Here is a 14,296-nt window from a genome sequence, read left to right as displayed (position 1 = left end):
CAAGGTGTTTAATACCACGGCCTTCAAGTAAGCCACGCCGACAGGTAGCAACACACTAGTGCACCGCACATGCAGGAAGCAGAAGAACGCAGCCGAATGAGCTAACGTACAGCCAGCAAAATGTTCTATAATTATCAGCTCTCACATCACATGGCGGCAGAAACGAGCCGTCGCCTAAGGTCGCCTACAGATCACAGACATTTGAAAGCGCTAATTGGGATCGCAAAGCATAAGTCACAAGGGGTGAGATTACGAAGCCCTTTGACAAAGACCCGCCGCGGTGGCTCAGTGGCTAAGGCGTTGCGCTGCTGAGCACAAGGTCGCGGGTTCGATTCCCGGCCGCGGCGGCCGCTTTTCTGATGGAGGCGAAAAGCAAAAACGCCCGTGTGTACGAGATTTCGGCGCACGTTAAAGATCCCCAGGTGGTCAAAATTAATCCGGAGCCCTCCACTACGGCGCGCCTCATCGCCTGCGCTGCGTCGGCGCGTTAAACCCTACAATCAATCAATCCTTTGACAAAGCAAGGTGGATATCAGGACTGCCAAGCGGTCAACTTGACACCCATGCCTTTGCACTCACAACGTATAGCAAGTGTTTAAGTTTCCTGGGGCTTTTCACTGCAAGTCAGTATATGTCTCGCCCCCAAGCTTTCATTCCGGTGAAGCAGATTTACTCTGCGCCGCTCCAGGGCTCCCCCTTGTAACCGCCCACCCCTCTATTACAACGGTTATCACAACGATTACTCCCCTCGCCACCACTGATGCATCTTTCAAAAGTTGCGCAGTAGGCTTACAGCGGCCGTAGCGCCGTTATGAGGTGATTGCGGAGAACCAACACCAGTGCGAATGGGTGCAAAGGCGCCCGAAAGCCGCTGCCACCGCCGCGGCCGAGGATGTAGACGCGGCCGTTGCCGCTTCAACTTCCACCTCGCTCACTAGCTGCACGCGCCTGCCGATTTTAAGCAACTTGCCCCGTTGAAGCGTCGGCTGAGCACATTATTCTTCTTGTCAAAACTTAAAAGCAGGTCCCGATCGACACTGCCAAGAAAAATGACAACGATTGATTGATTGTAGGGTTTAACACGCCGATGCAAAGCAGGCGATGAGGCGCGCCGTAGTGGAGAGCTCCGGATTAATTTTGACCACCCGGGGATCTTTAACGTGCGCCGAAATCTCGTACACACGGGCGTTTTTGCTTTTCGCCTCCATCAGAAAAGCGGCCACCGCGGCCGCGAATCGAACCCGCGACCTCGTGCTCAGCAGCGCGCAACGCCTTAGCCACTGAGCCCCCGGGGCGGGTAAAAATGGCAATGCACTGACTTAAACGGTGTGGTCAATTTCCAGAATTCTTGTCGTATGTCGGCGGACTGTTTATTGGAGTTTTATCTGGACGCAACATTCGTTTCTTTTGAAGGACGCATGTACGTTCAGAAACAACGGAATTTGTTTCGGAACCTGTGTTGCCCCGGTCTTATGCAATATTTTTCTTGCGAGTGTCGACCAGGACTTGCTTTTAAGTTTTCTCAAGGATGTTGTTCAGCGTGTTTTTAGATATGTCGACGATTTTTTAGTGGTTTAAAGAAAACATTATTCTCCGTTAGCTCGAAAGCCATTCCGAGCAACATTGAGCGTGGGGTGCCCTCGTTGATTAGGTCGTCATAATTTTTCTGGCGATAGAATAATAATATATCTTAGTCTGGCCGCATATAAAGCATTTCTCTCTCCATTCGCCAGTGTATTTCACGCCTAATTAGGCACCGATCCCCTGTTGCCGGTTAAGCCGTGCACGAGTTGGTGGTCAAGGGAGGGGGGGGGGGATGCACGCACAGCAGGGCCTAATGCCGCTACCGATGACGTACCCGTTGTGGTGGTGGGAAATTTAAACGTTGCAGTCTCATGGCTCAATGCGCCAGGTGAACGCTCCTCCGCAATAGAGCGGCTTGGATTGGGGTTGGTGTGCTGCACAGACAATGAGATGCCTACGACTGGGCAGCGAAAGGGAGCATCAACGTATGTGTCCACCAGTATAGAGGTCGAAGCCATCGAGGTGTTGACTCGCTATGGGACGGATGAATGTTACTCACTTGGAGGAAGAAGAGTGGCAACTTAAGCGTGAGCCCGAACATACGCGTGAATGGGCGCGAAAACCACGGAAAGCCGCTGCCGCCCTCGTTGCCGCCTCAAGTTCCAGCTGGTCGTGTAGCTGCGAATCCCTCCCGGATGAACAACAACTGGCTTGCTCGGAACGCCGACGTGGGCCAATATCACTCATTCAGCTTAAAGCGCTTTCAGAGCGACATGTTCGGCAGTTTGTTTCACTGCTAAGCCCCCGCTCGTGACCGGTTGCTGGTTTATGCGTGCATGGGTCGAGGGGAGCAGGGATGAAAAGGGGGAGCAGGCACACGCAGATGTAGGTTTCATAACCCTTATTGATGACATGTCCGTTGTGTTTACGTGAGGTTCAACGTGACAGTCAAACAGCCCAATGCGACCGATCCGGTGTCATCTGTGGTAGAGCGAATTGGGTTGGCGGGTTACACAAACAGTAAGACGCTTACGACGCGGGAGGGAAGGAGACAGTTCTGCGGTTGTCCGCTAGGATAAAGCTCGGATCTTTTCCAGATTTCATTCAGTTAACTGGCTAGGATTTATGCTCAGTCGCAAATTGCAAAACAACGTGATTTGTTTCATGCACTCCGTTGAGGACATGCTGCTTTGCAGGTCATCCCTCTTAACAGAATGGAAGGGCCGTAAATTTTTTTAAGCTTTTCAAACGAGCAGCTTTGAATTTCATGAACTGGTTGCTATGTGCCCTGCAGTAACTGAGAAGCTTAGATATAGCCCATTCCGTTAGTGAAAGCAAAAAGATAAGTGCGATTAGGCTTGCAAAGTCGCGATTCGCACGTCATAACACGTGAAATGCGCCAAAACGCCGCGTCGGCGTCATTGCTGTAGTCGCAACCTATTCACATAGACGCCCCACCCGTTATGGATAACCAGAAGACAAGCGGCCTGGACGTGCAGACTCTATTGCATGTCGATGATGATAACGTTAACGTAAAAGATGCGCGAAATCCGAAGACTTCGTCTTGTTCCTCGACATCATTCCCCCTCTCCCCAACAGAGTAAGTAAACGAGTTGGCCGGACACTGTAGTCCGTTTCACTGGCGCGGCCGCTTCCTAAGTTCCTTCAATTTCGTTCTGGGCAGCTTAATCTTCCAGCGACGTTTGCGGCGTATGTGGTGCTTCCTGGAGGCAGGCTTGTGTCCGGTCACAGACTTGTACACCGAGACCACAGCTTGTTTGTCACTGAACATACGTTTCAGATGCGAATTAACAATTTTCTTCGGGATCACATTGAGCCATTTATGGCGGCACTTGTTTAGATCACGCCTGTTTGTTTTGCTGTTTATATTTCGTATTCTGTATTTCCTGAACAGGCAAGTCTTCTGTCGCTTCGCAGTTGTGTCTGTTCGGTAGAATTCCGTAGAACTGCTTCGGTGGACTACTAAATTTCCGTTCACCGTAAAACATATGAGCACATATGTGCTTTCTTTCTTGAACTGTTAAATGAACCAAGCCCCTAGAAGATTATTTGATGGTTGCACATGGCTTTTTGGGGAGGACAACGCTCGCGAGGTTATTTGCGTGGGCACCCTTTTGTGGTTGCCCCTCTTGTGACATGTGCAGGATGAAGCGCATTGTAGTCTGTCTTGTGGAATCTGCAAGCCAAGGTCTGCTAAAGTTAGCTGATTGTGCTGTTGGTCACTGTCGTTGGGCATCTTTTCTGAGTGCTTCTGACGAATGCATTTGGGCCTCGCTTTGTGGAGTGATCTGGTGAAGCTTTCTCGCAAGTGGCTTCATAAAGGGTTTCTATCATCAAGAAGGTCAGCGTCAGAATTTAGGGGTGTCGGATGTGGACTTCGACCTTATAGCAGTTGCTTCTTGGACTTCATTATGACTGGTGGATGGGGGCGCTGCATAATACATCTGTAGTACAGTTGAATTCTGTTTCGGTTCCTCGTTCTAACTCGAATCATGTTCTGGTTCCTGTGCCGATTATAATCTCTTCCCATTCAAAGCGTATAGCAATCTCTTCGTCGAGAGAATAGGTGGCGGCGTGCGGTTCAGGCTCTTTGTTCAAACGGTACGGCTTGGCTTCATCTTCTTGTAGTTGGTGGACAAGACTTTTGAGGGCTACGTCATAAGGGTTTCGGCTGTTTGTGGCGCAAATAGTTGTATCAAGTTCTCTGCATTGATCTACGAAGTGCCTGTCATTTTATCGTAGAGACTGGTAGTACAAATATTTCATGAACTGCGCTTATTTCCGCCATCTTCCATTGGATTTTTGAAACTGAAGTTGCTGTTCTTAATTCACTCGTCGTGTTTCCACAGCGCGCCACAAGCTTCTGGTTCACCCAGCACTTCTCATAGGCCCTTTCATGCAGGCCCGTCTGTCGGCAACGGAAAGGTCTCTGGAAACCATAGTCTCTGAACTCAATTTCGGGCACTAAGAATAGCCGAGCGGGATTTGTTATCGAGTTTCATGCAGCAGCGTTATCTAAAAGATGACGACGAAAGGCTGGGGCGTGCAGAGGTAGCCATGATTCTATTAACGTGTCAGTGAGGGGGACGTTAATTTGTGGGGGAATCGGATGACTTCATTTTCTTTCTCAACAAAATCGAACTGCTCAGTTTTCAACCATGTCAATCCGTTATACCACTGACACGAGAGAAGCAGCTGTACTTTATTCCAATTCTGTTACCCGAAACGTTCTTTCTGCTTGAATATCTATATTCGTCCGCTACGATGCGGTCAACCAAATACCATGCAGCGAAGTTCAACTCTGACAGCAGTATCTTCTCACGAAACCTAGTACAGCTGTATTCAGGCGACTCGCAAGAGAGCAAGAAATTACGGTTTCTTTAAGCGGGGGATGGTCCAACTGCGAGTTCACGCACAATTCTATTCCATTTTAGGGCGCACATCAGTGCCCCTTGTGTAAAATCCGCGACACAATATCGGTTACAGCCGACCTGGGAGAAGGTAGCGAAAGGCCGGAGGAAAGGATACCTGGGTGCGGGAGGGGGAAGCGGTGCTCAGAAGAATAGTTGGGAGAAGCGCACGGCTTGGCCAAGGAGGAGGGTCAGAGCAGGCTCGCCTAGCAATACAGCAAAAAAAAAAATATGCAGCAAGAGAATTGTCTACTAATGCGTGGCATTCTCATACCATTTGTATAGGGTCTGAGTTCTTTACAGCCAATTTTTTATTGGTTTTTCAAACCTCTGTTCGACCAATCATCTCCAGTTACGCTATTATAACGATTAGTACAAGTGTTACTTGTGCCAAATCTGCATTGTCACGTTAATGAAGGGCGTTACATGGTTCCCCATTTCCGCTATTTTTTCTGTTTCCTATTTTTTGCTTCCTTGAAAACTCTGACCGACCAATTATCTCCGTCTACGATATTACAACTATTCAAGGAGTTACTTCCGCCAAATCTGCATTTTTGTGCAAATGCAGAGCGTTACACGGTTCTCTAATTTTTCCCTTTCCCTTTTCTTTTACTTTCCCTTTTGTGTACCACTCATTGTGGACCTCGCTTTCTCGCTCATTTTTTCCCAGCGTTTTGTCTTTGTTTTTGTTGTTTTTATGTTATTATTATATTACGTCCTACTCATTGACCGTTGGTGTCGTTTTGAGGGGGCAGTCACCCCGTCAAGTTACTAACCGCAGTAGCTTTTTTGTGATTGCTCCTTTCTTTCATTGTCTATGAAATATAAATGAAGAATTGAATTGAACTGAACTGTTTTTTGGGTTTTCAAATTTCTGTCTCACCAGTTATCTCCATTGACGCTATTATCACGATTACAGGTGTGACCTGCGCCAAATCTGCATTTCCGTAGAAATGCAGGGCGTAGCAGGGTTCTGGCTGGGGCGGTAGTCGGGACAGCATCGCACTAGCTGCGCGAAGACGAAAAACGCGGAATCTGGCGTCCCCACGAAGCTTATTCTTGGTTCGGCTAAGTTTGCGGTTGGAAACTCAGCCAAGTTTTCTGCGTGGTTAAGCTTCGACGCTCGGTCACGTTTCCTGCGTTGTGCTGGTCGTCAGCCCCCCAAATAGCAAGGAACACTCTGTCATTAAGGTATATACAATCAATCAACCAGATTTAGGGGGAATCTCCAAAAAGGAGTAAGTTACTGCGAAGAAAATCTTGAAATCCCCCTCAATGCAGCAGTGCGGCTACAAAGAAAAGCTGCACAGCCTTCTCAGAAACTTCCCAGTTGAAGAAAAATTTGTTCTGCTCCAGGATTCGAACCCGGGACCGCCGCTTAACCACGGCAAACAGCTGTGTGTAACACCGAGATCATAAAGTTGAACGACAATAATATGTTGATAATGTGAGCTCCCTGAACATCACATTGCACCAGTATTAGAAAATATAGCAGTATATTATTAATAATTTTATTTTTCGTATTCTGTTTACGATAGCGCGAGCGTATGACGCGAAAAAATAGAGAACGAACGTGTTCGAGCAAGAGCTTGGACCACAAAATGTTTTAGAAGCATTGGCTTCAGCGCCCTGCGCGCTGACTGAATAATAAATGGGGGCAAATCGCCGCACAAACTTAATGCGCCAGGAAACCACGGACGACGCAGAGAGCCACCCCGACCTTGACGCCGTTACTTGAATACGTGAAGGCCATCCGTTGTATAAAGGCCTTGCACTTCTTACGAAAATGGCATATCTCAAGTAGCTGCTTTAAAATCGACGAAACGAAACTTTCATACACAGTATATAAAGATTTCCGCCGGTTACGCAATTTTCGCACTGATAATTTTTGCGCTGATGTTTTCATATTAATATTTTGTGCACTGATTCCGTGCCACAAAGAATAACAGGCCTTGCTAAAGTATTGTTTTATGAAGCTACTTTATGTTCCCTTTTCGTCTGCGCAGCCTGGCAACATAGAACAATTAATGTTTGTAGTAATTGGAAAAAACTGACACGTCCCCCCCTCCCCCCCCTCCCAAATAGGCAGTTGTGCAAACCACATAGGTGTATGATGCAGTTCATAGTTTGGTGAATTCCAAAAAAAAAACTGTAGACGCCCTGAGCTCCAAAAGATTGTAAATAGACATTCTTTGCGAAGGCAGGAATGCAAAAACACATGTATTGTAAAGACGACAAGCACAAGAACCTGACAGAACGGGCAGTCACCGCATCTCCTTCCTGATTTTCTTTTCTTCCTCTTTTGTCCGTCCGCGCGTTTCTTCTCACCTTCATACGTTGCCTCAGTGACTTAGCAATCTTGTAGCCATCAGCATCGTAATCAGCAGCATTACAGGCAAGATGGAACTGAGCTGTGGCTTCTCGTCCCGCATTGCCGTCTGTTATTGCAATCGAGGTTTTAATGTTTGAGCACCAAGTTAGAAGCCGTAAGAAATCTTGTGTAAAAGTTAAATATTTTATGACCTTGAGATAATCCTCTCAGTTGTGCACCTCACCATATTCTCGTGTTACCGTCGGAATTTTCGAAGCAAGAACTAGTTTAAGCTGTGATCGAACTACGCAGTGGGCATTCCTCTCTAACGCTGCAGTATGACAGGTGATGACGTGTACGCGGTGGGACGGAGCACGTTAGAAGGGTGTCTACTTCTGGCAGAAAGCTGTACGACCGTTTATATACTGTGCCCTCGGCGTGTAGTTTGCATTTATTTTTTTGGACTGGCTTCATCCACCCGCCGCCACAGCCAAGCAGGTGTTTGCCTTCTTGTGGGACTGCGCTCTCGCTACTGCCATTTATCTGAGAATGTAAACTTGTCCCGACCTATTTGACACCACCCTCCCTTCCCGCCCATGCTTAGGCCGAGTCGCTATCCTTGTGTTAATTAGGTTTCATTTTTTTTGTAAGTTTTTATCTAATCTTAGCTTCTCAAGGGCCCCATTATCCACATCATCAGCCCTTTTGTGTTCACTGCAGGACAAAGGACTCCCCCATGTTCCTCCAACCATTTCGGACGTGAAATCCCTCCTTTGCCGCCGAATGATTAATGGGAAAGGATTGAGTTTAACAAAACTGGAAGAATTTTGTTTGTAAGGGAATCTAACCGAAGGGCTCCGAAAAGCGATGCGAGAGCGCATCCCCAATGGGACGACGGTTCGATGGGTCTGCCCGACTAAAGGGGACCTACAGAATGCGCTCGGCCATTCGACATAGAGAGTTGTGTTGGAGAGATTTACTGACGCCTGCATGAGTAATCTGAGTTTGCATGTCACAGAAGCAGCAATCGGATAAGGAGCAAAGCACGTTCCTTATAAAAGCACTTTTTGCTTGGCTACACGGAAGCGGCTATTCCCTGGCTTTGTGTTAGTAGCGCCACCATGCGGCATCCGCTGTCACCTTCAATCGTACGGCGCTGCCCCGATAGATGGCGCTCTAGCGGTGTGAACGCTAAGGCCCCTGCCTTACAGAATCCTTAGTGAAGGCAGGTATGTGCAGCCAGTTTTTTTTTTTTTTTTTGCCTTAGAGTTACGCTTTAAGCCCTAACGACGTCAGCCGGTGCGCGCAGCGTTTCGTACGATGAGTTTGACATTGTTTGGCCCGTCGCGTGGCGCACCGTTACGGTTACATAACGTTAACCCTTGATACAGAACTAGCGACTGCAATTTCTAAAGCTCTCAGTCGTAGTAACAGAGTAACGATGATGATTGCATTGGCACGACGCGTTCGCCAATTGGACACATGCCTTCACATGTACTGTCTCATAAGTCGACCCCAAGTGCATTCACAATTTGCGTTTCCTTTACAGGAAAGCTACCAGTGTGACTGCAGTGCTGAAAAGCGTTATACCCGCATGTTTTGTGCATTACTGCGAGAATGAAGAAGTGCATCCAGATTAAATTTGGAGGCAATGGGTGCTGGTAAGGGTGATGCGCCCTGAAAGTTTTTTACTTGTCAAATTATGGTGGGTTGACTGAAATTACTAAATGTACGCTTCCGTCCTATTTAAACTTCGTACGCAGCGGGCAGAATGTTTGCCCACTCCCGACTTGCAGCAGGCGATGGGCATGTCGGTGATAATATTCGGGCAATTTTTAAAGGGCGCTGGTGAATTTACGGCTTTCTGAATGCTAATTCATGAACTCGACATCATCATATACATGTTTTCTACAATCCTAGGATAATTAAATAATGCGGACATTTTAAACTTCAATGATGTTCGGGTTGACGTCCGGGCAAGGGTTTCGAAGTTAGCAGTGGTTAGGCGTTGCAGGAAAGCGCGTGCAATATTTACCCGCTGCAACGAAAGGACTAAAAGCTGCACAGAGTTAATATCTGAAGAGAGTGTAGGAATGCAAGGCGAGTAGCAAAACACGTTCGCGCGAAACTTACTCTCAGCTTGGCGATACAAACACGCTTGTGTGCCAAGTCATAATACGGAGGAAATAGGAAAATGACGCAAAGGGAAAGGAATGATGATATTATATTGAAGGGACAGGTTCACTAATTCTGCACTGATTATTTTGCAATCGGTGCATCCTAAGGAGGCTAAAGCTGCCATCGTGATTTTCATCAATTGAGTAACGGCTCGACTGAGTAGAGTATTTTTGTTATCTTTTAGATGAAATAACGAGAGCACAGCATCTAGCTATTTGCGGCTGAGGACAAAACAAGTTACGAATCCTCGCTTCGTCTCACGCACGCTACTACTACTGATACAATTTAAAACAGCTGGCTCGGCTCACCGACGACCTAACCCCTAACAGGATGGCAAAACTCTTCATCAGGCTTTCAGTTTCAAATAGCTGTCCTACACTGATTTGTACTTAAACGTTTTTTGTTCTGCACCCCTCCACGTTTTCATGAATTTTGCTGTGAACGTGGCTCTCCCTAGGCTAGTACTTATCTCGATCTGTACTGTCCTATACCACAAAGAATGCATTACCCAATCACCAGGAGCTGTTCTCGAAAGCTGCAATCACTGTACTACACATATAGCAAGCATTCGTAATAGCTTCTTTTTCAAGACTGTAACAGGTAATTTTGTATGAATTGAAGCCAAATGGAAATGGTTTAAAAGACCTTCACTTTCATTTTGCTAATAAGCGTCAGTAGTAACAAATTTAGGAATATCTGCTGGAGTTGAGTAGAAAATTGTCTTTCCAGATGGGACCTTTTTTTATTGCCTCCGAATCGCAAGGGTGTAGACTAAATAAATATCCACCACAAAGGCATTTCAACCAAGCGCAACAATAATATAAACCTTGATTGAAAACAATGTTTAACTTCTCGATGCTAATTGCAGCGACTTTGTGATGTGTAATAACTATCCAAGCATTCCTGGGGAGACCTTTTATACGGCGAGCCATTCGGGAAACATTGGGCACAAAATTGTGGGTTTTGCTTTCCTTAGATGCTGAAATGTCAGCCTTAGGTTGTGTTGATCAGGGCCATTCGTGTCGAAATTAGGCCTCATTCCTCTTATGTACTATAACCCCTAAACATTCGGACGTAGGGATTTGATAGAGCTAATGTTGATATATTTAAACTCAATTCAAAGTCACAACAATTTTCTTGCATGAAAAAACAATGACGTAAATTCAGAACAAATTAAAACAACGTTCTAAAACGGCATTTTCACCCATTGTTCGAGAACTAATAAAAATTCTCTTGTGTCGCTGTGGCTCTGAAAAAAAAATACAAGCGTCAATACAACAATAAAAATGAGAACCACAAATCAAATATGGAATTCTTGCATTTTATTGTGGGGTTTCTCTCACATCCTTGTGAAGAAATTCGGAAGAGAGATCGACCCTTGGAATTTATTAAATAATCTAAGTGTAGTAGGTGACTGTGGGGGCTCCTGAAAAAGATATTTCTGTAAAAGAAAGAAAAAAACAATGGTGGATTAGTGCTTGATGCTGCTTGCGCCCTACTCCGATGGTTTGTTTCTGGAAATATCGCAGAACAATGCTTTCTCTTCGTATGTCAGGGCACAGGGCATTTTCAGGTAGTGCAAAATTCTGTTCGTAATATTTGTGCAACGCTGACTCTCAAGCACTTTGGAAAATTGGTGATATCCTGTTTACAACCCACTTTATGATGTCAATTTATGATAACCTTTAAACCTACAGAAATATTCACCATGACGCGGGCTGTCTTTAGCGTAATCACACTTTCCATGAGGTGTTCATCACCAACTATTCTAATCTATTGCGGTTCTTTCTTGTAAAGACATCTCAGAGGTTCAAACTTACTATTAGTTCGTTTACAGTTCGGAGGAGTCCCTAATGTGCCCGAGCAAAGCTTCAAAACCCACCAATTATTTTAAGATGCCGCCTAGGCCACTAATGCACTCATTTCGCAGCATTGTTAATCCTAGGAGCTTAGCATAACGTCTGGCCAATACTTACACTTCTTCTTGCGGAGGAGGGTGGCGTAGTCGAAGGGAGAGCCAAGGCCGTAGCCGTAGTTCAGGCCGTAGGAGCCGAGACCATGGCCGAAACCGTAGTGGCCAACACCGTAGCCGAGGGAGCTGACACCGTAGCCGTAGACTGGAGCAGCGTGGGCGACGCCGTAGGAGGCGACGACTGGGGCAGCATGGGCGACGGTGGCCACAGCTGGGGCGTGGTGGACGGTGGTGGTGGCAACGGCTGGGGCGTGGTGGACAGCAGCAACAGCTGGGGCAGCGGCGTAGGTGGCGACTGGAGCAGCGACAGCGGTGGCGACTGGGGCGGCGTGGTAGGTGGCAACGCGGGTCACAGCTGGGGCAGCGGCGTAGGTGGCGACTGGGGCAGCAGCGTAGGTGGCGACTGGGGCGGCGTGGTAGGTGGAAACGCGGGTGACGGCTGGGGCAGCGTGGTAGGTGGCGACTGGGGCAGCAGCGTAGGTGGCGACTGGAGCAGCGACAGCGACTGGGGCAGCACGGACAACGCTGGTCACGGCGGGAGCAGCGTGGTAGGTTGCGACACGGGTCACAGCTGGGGCAGCAGCGTAGGTGGCAACTGGAGCAGCGGCGTAGGTGGCGACTGGGGCAGCGGCGTAGGTGGCGACTGGGGCAGCGTGAGCGACGGTGGCCACGGCTGGGGCGTGGTGGACGGCGGTCACAGCTGGAGCAGCGTGGTAGGTGGACACGGTCCTGGCAACAGCTGGGGCATAGCTGTAGCCGAGACCAAGACCAGAGTAGCCGATACCGTGGGCAAGGCCGTAGTGAGACAGGCCGTAGCCGCCGTAGCTGCCGTAGCCACCGTAGCCACCGAGGCCGTATCCGAGGCCATAACCACCGAAGCCGCCGGTGTAGCCAGCGAAGGCGCTGGTGGCCAGAGCCAAGACAAGGCACGCACGGATCTGCGGTAGTAAGAGTCATTTCAAGTAGTGCACAGCGCAGCAAATGAAGCTCCTTATCAACTGCTGTACCTTATTTTGAAAGTGTGGCAGACCCGCGAGGCTATTTTTTCGATCCTTATTGAAAAAGACAAATTTTCTGAGCTAGAATTTTCACATCAGTGTATGTCAAAGTTGTTACGCTGCTTGATCTAGTAATTTTACAGGATGGTTTTCTGAAGCCCTTGTCTGCGCTGTAGCATAACGCGAATGTCATGAAACTGCGAAGATGATATCAGCAGGAAACATCCTGACTTATTGGAAAGGAATTAAACCTAACCAAGCCAATTTCGATGCTGTAGAAACTTAGACAATACGGGAAGCCTCTTTTCTGTAGCAACGCTCATTCACCAGTTTGTTAGCCGCGTTAGCAAAGTTTAGGTGACCACAGCAGGCAAGCACTTCACATTAGTCTGCACGTCCCGCTTTGAGATCTGACGTTGTCAACCATTACACGCAGCTTTACGTATATTGAGTCTGACGTAGCTTGGAATGTCGTGAAGGTACGTTAGTGTTACTGAACATTAATCCTAAACGTAGGAACGTACTCATAACTTCACTGCTGGAGGTCTTGCATACTCAACCGGGAAAGCATAGCCTTCGTCCTTAGTTCGGCCGCATACCTTACCGTCCCTGCCATTATTCTCTCAATGTGTTAAGTACATTGAGAGAAGATTATAACAGCACTTGCGTATTGGACAATCCAAACCTGAAAGCGAAATGCCACCCCTCTACTCCAGCGCGTACTCACTGTCGTTCCTGCTAGCGTAGCATATTGATACGTATCCACAGAGTAGCACATACCCAGGGACCTATCTGAGCCAAGGCCTTATTGGGAGGCCCCTGCGCTGTTTCTGCACGACCTTCAGTGGTTGCTGTGGCAATGCCGACTTTCCATTTATCGGTTTATATCTTTAGGTGTTTCTTGCTGTGATTTTTCCCTGCGAATGTTCGGTAGGTTCTCTTTTGGTACAGTACCATGACTCATTTTTTATTCTTTCTTTACGTAAAAATATGAGAAAAAAAAGCTTTTTCCATTTAAATACAAGTGAAAGTGCTGTTATATAAAACAGTTTCTCTAACCCTCGTATTTATGGAGATCTGGGAGACAGCCACTTACCATGGTTGCTTTCAGCCGCTGTGGGTCCAACTGCTGATTTCTCTACCACTCAGGGACCTTTTTATACCAAACTGCTCATTGGTGGCGCTGAGTAATTTTTGAGCAGGCAGAGAGAAGGAAATTGGGGAGGAGGAGAACGGAACAGTGCCTTGCGCGTCACTTGCGCGAGATATGAGCGTTAATGCCACCAGCATCCAAGCAAGGCGTTTAGGTCCACCCTGACCTTGACATCGTCGCCAACGAGCATCCGCGGGTGCTATCACCCCTTTCGACGCCTGATTCCATCTGTTGCGAATGCAATTCCGCACTCAGCTACACGAAGAAGCGGGAAAAGGACAGAAACCGGAACGTGCTGCATCCTAAGAGTATGATATCGCACGCAGAAAACTGGTTTGTAGGCCCTGGCACCGACGGAAAGTCGAACAAACCAAGAATTACAATGCGTTCTCACTAGCTGTTGCCTCTTTTTTATTAAGTTATTCTTCATCGCGCATAATACGGTCTAGAAGGGGTAGTATAAAAGGAAACAATATCACACACGCATCACGTTTCATTGAGCTGGCTGCGACTACTCCAGTGGCAACCCTTGCTAGCGTGCCGAGATTTTCTTAACATTCGGCATCTGTGCGGTTCCCGTTGTGCCAATGAGGCTACGGACGCTAATCAGCATGCGTCTCTTCTGATCGCATTGAGGCTCACTTAGGCATACCCGAGGACGTTTCTCTTCGCCCCTTTGCTTTTTTCTGTTTGAACCTGCTGGTTTATGGCGTTTTTAAGCCTCTGGCC

General features: G+C 47.6%; 1 protein-coding gene across 2 annotated transcripts; it reads right to left on the bottom strand.

Moving 5' to 3' along the window:
• Positions 1 to 10,744: 10,744 nt before the first annotated feature.
• Positions 10,745 to 13,792, bottom strand: LOC144147030 (uncharacterized). Of its 2 annotated transcripts, XM_077679055.1 has the most exons (3): positions 13,511 to 13,792; positions 11,421 to 12,354; positions 10,745 to 10,885 (listed from the first exon to the last, which is right to left on the bottom strand). In XM_077679055.1, coding segments are annotated over exons 1-3 (939 nt in total). In that variant the 5' UTR covers positions 13,514 to 13,792; the 3' UTR covers positions 10,745 to 10,883. The 2 variants fall into 2 exon arrangements, with proteins under 2 accessions (XP_077535181.1, XP_077535180.1); XM_077679054.1 differs by having other exon boundaries at positions 10,803 to 12,354.
• Positions 13,793 to 14,296: the final 504 nt, after the last annotated feature.

The sequence above is a fragment of the Haemaphysalis longicornis genome, unplaced genomic scaffold, assembly GCF_048455015.1.
Source record: "Haemaphysalis longicornis isolate Haplotype H1 unplaced genomic scaffold, Haemaphysalis longicornis Haplotype H1 scaffold_7, whole genome shotgun sequence".
In the NCBI taxonomy this organism is placed as follows: Eukaryota; Metazoa; Arthropoda; class Arachnida; order Ixodida; family Ixodidae; genus Haemaphysalis; species Haemaphysalis longicornis.
This window is presented reverse-complemented; position numbering and strand designations above follow the sequence as displayed.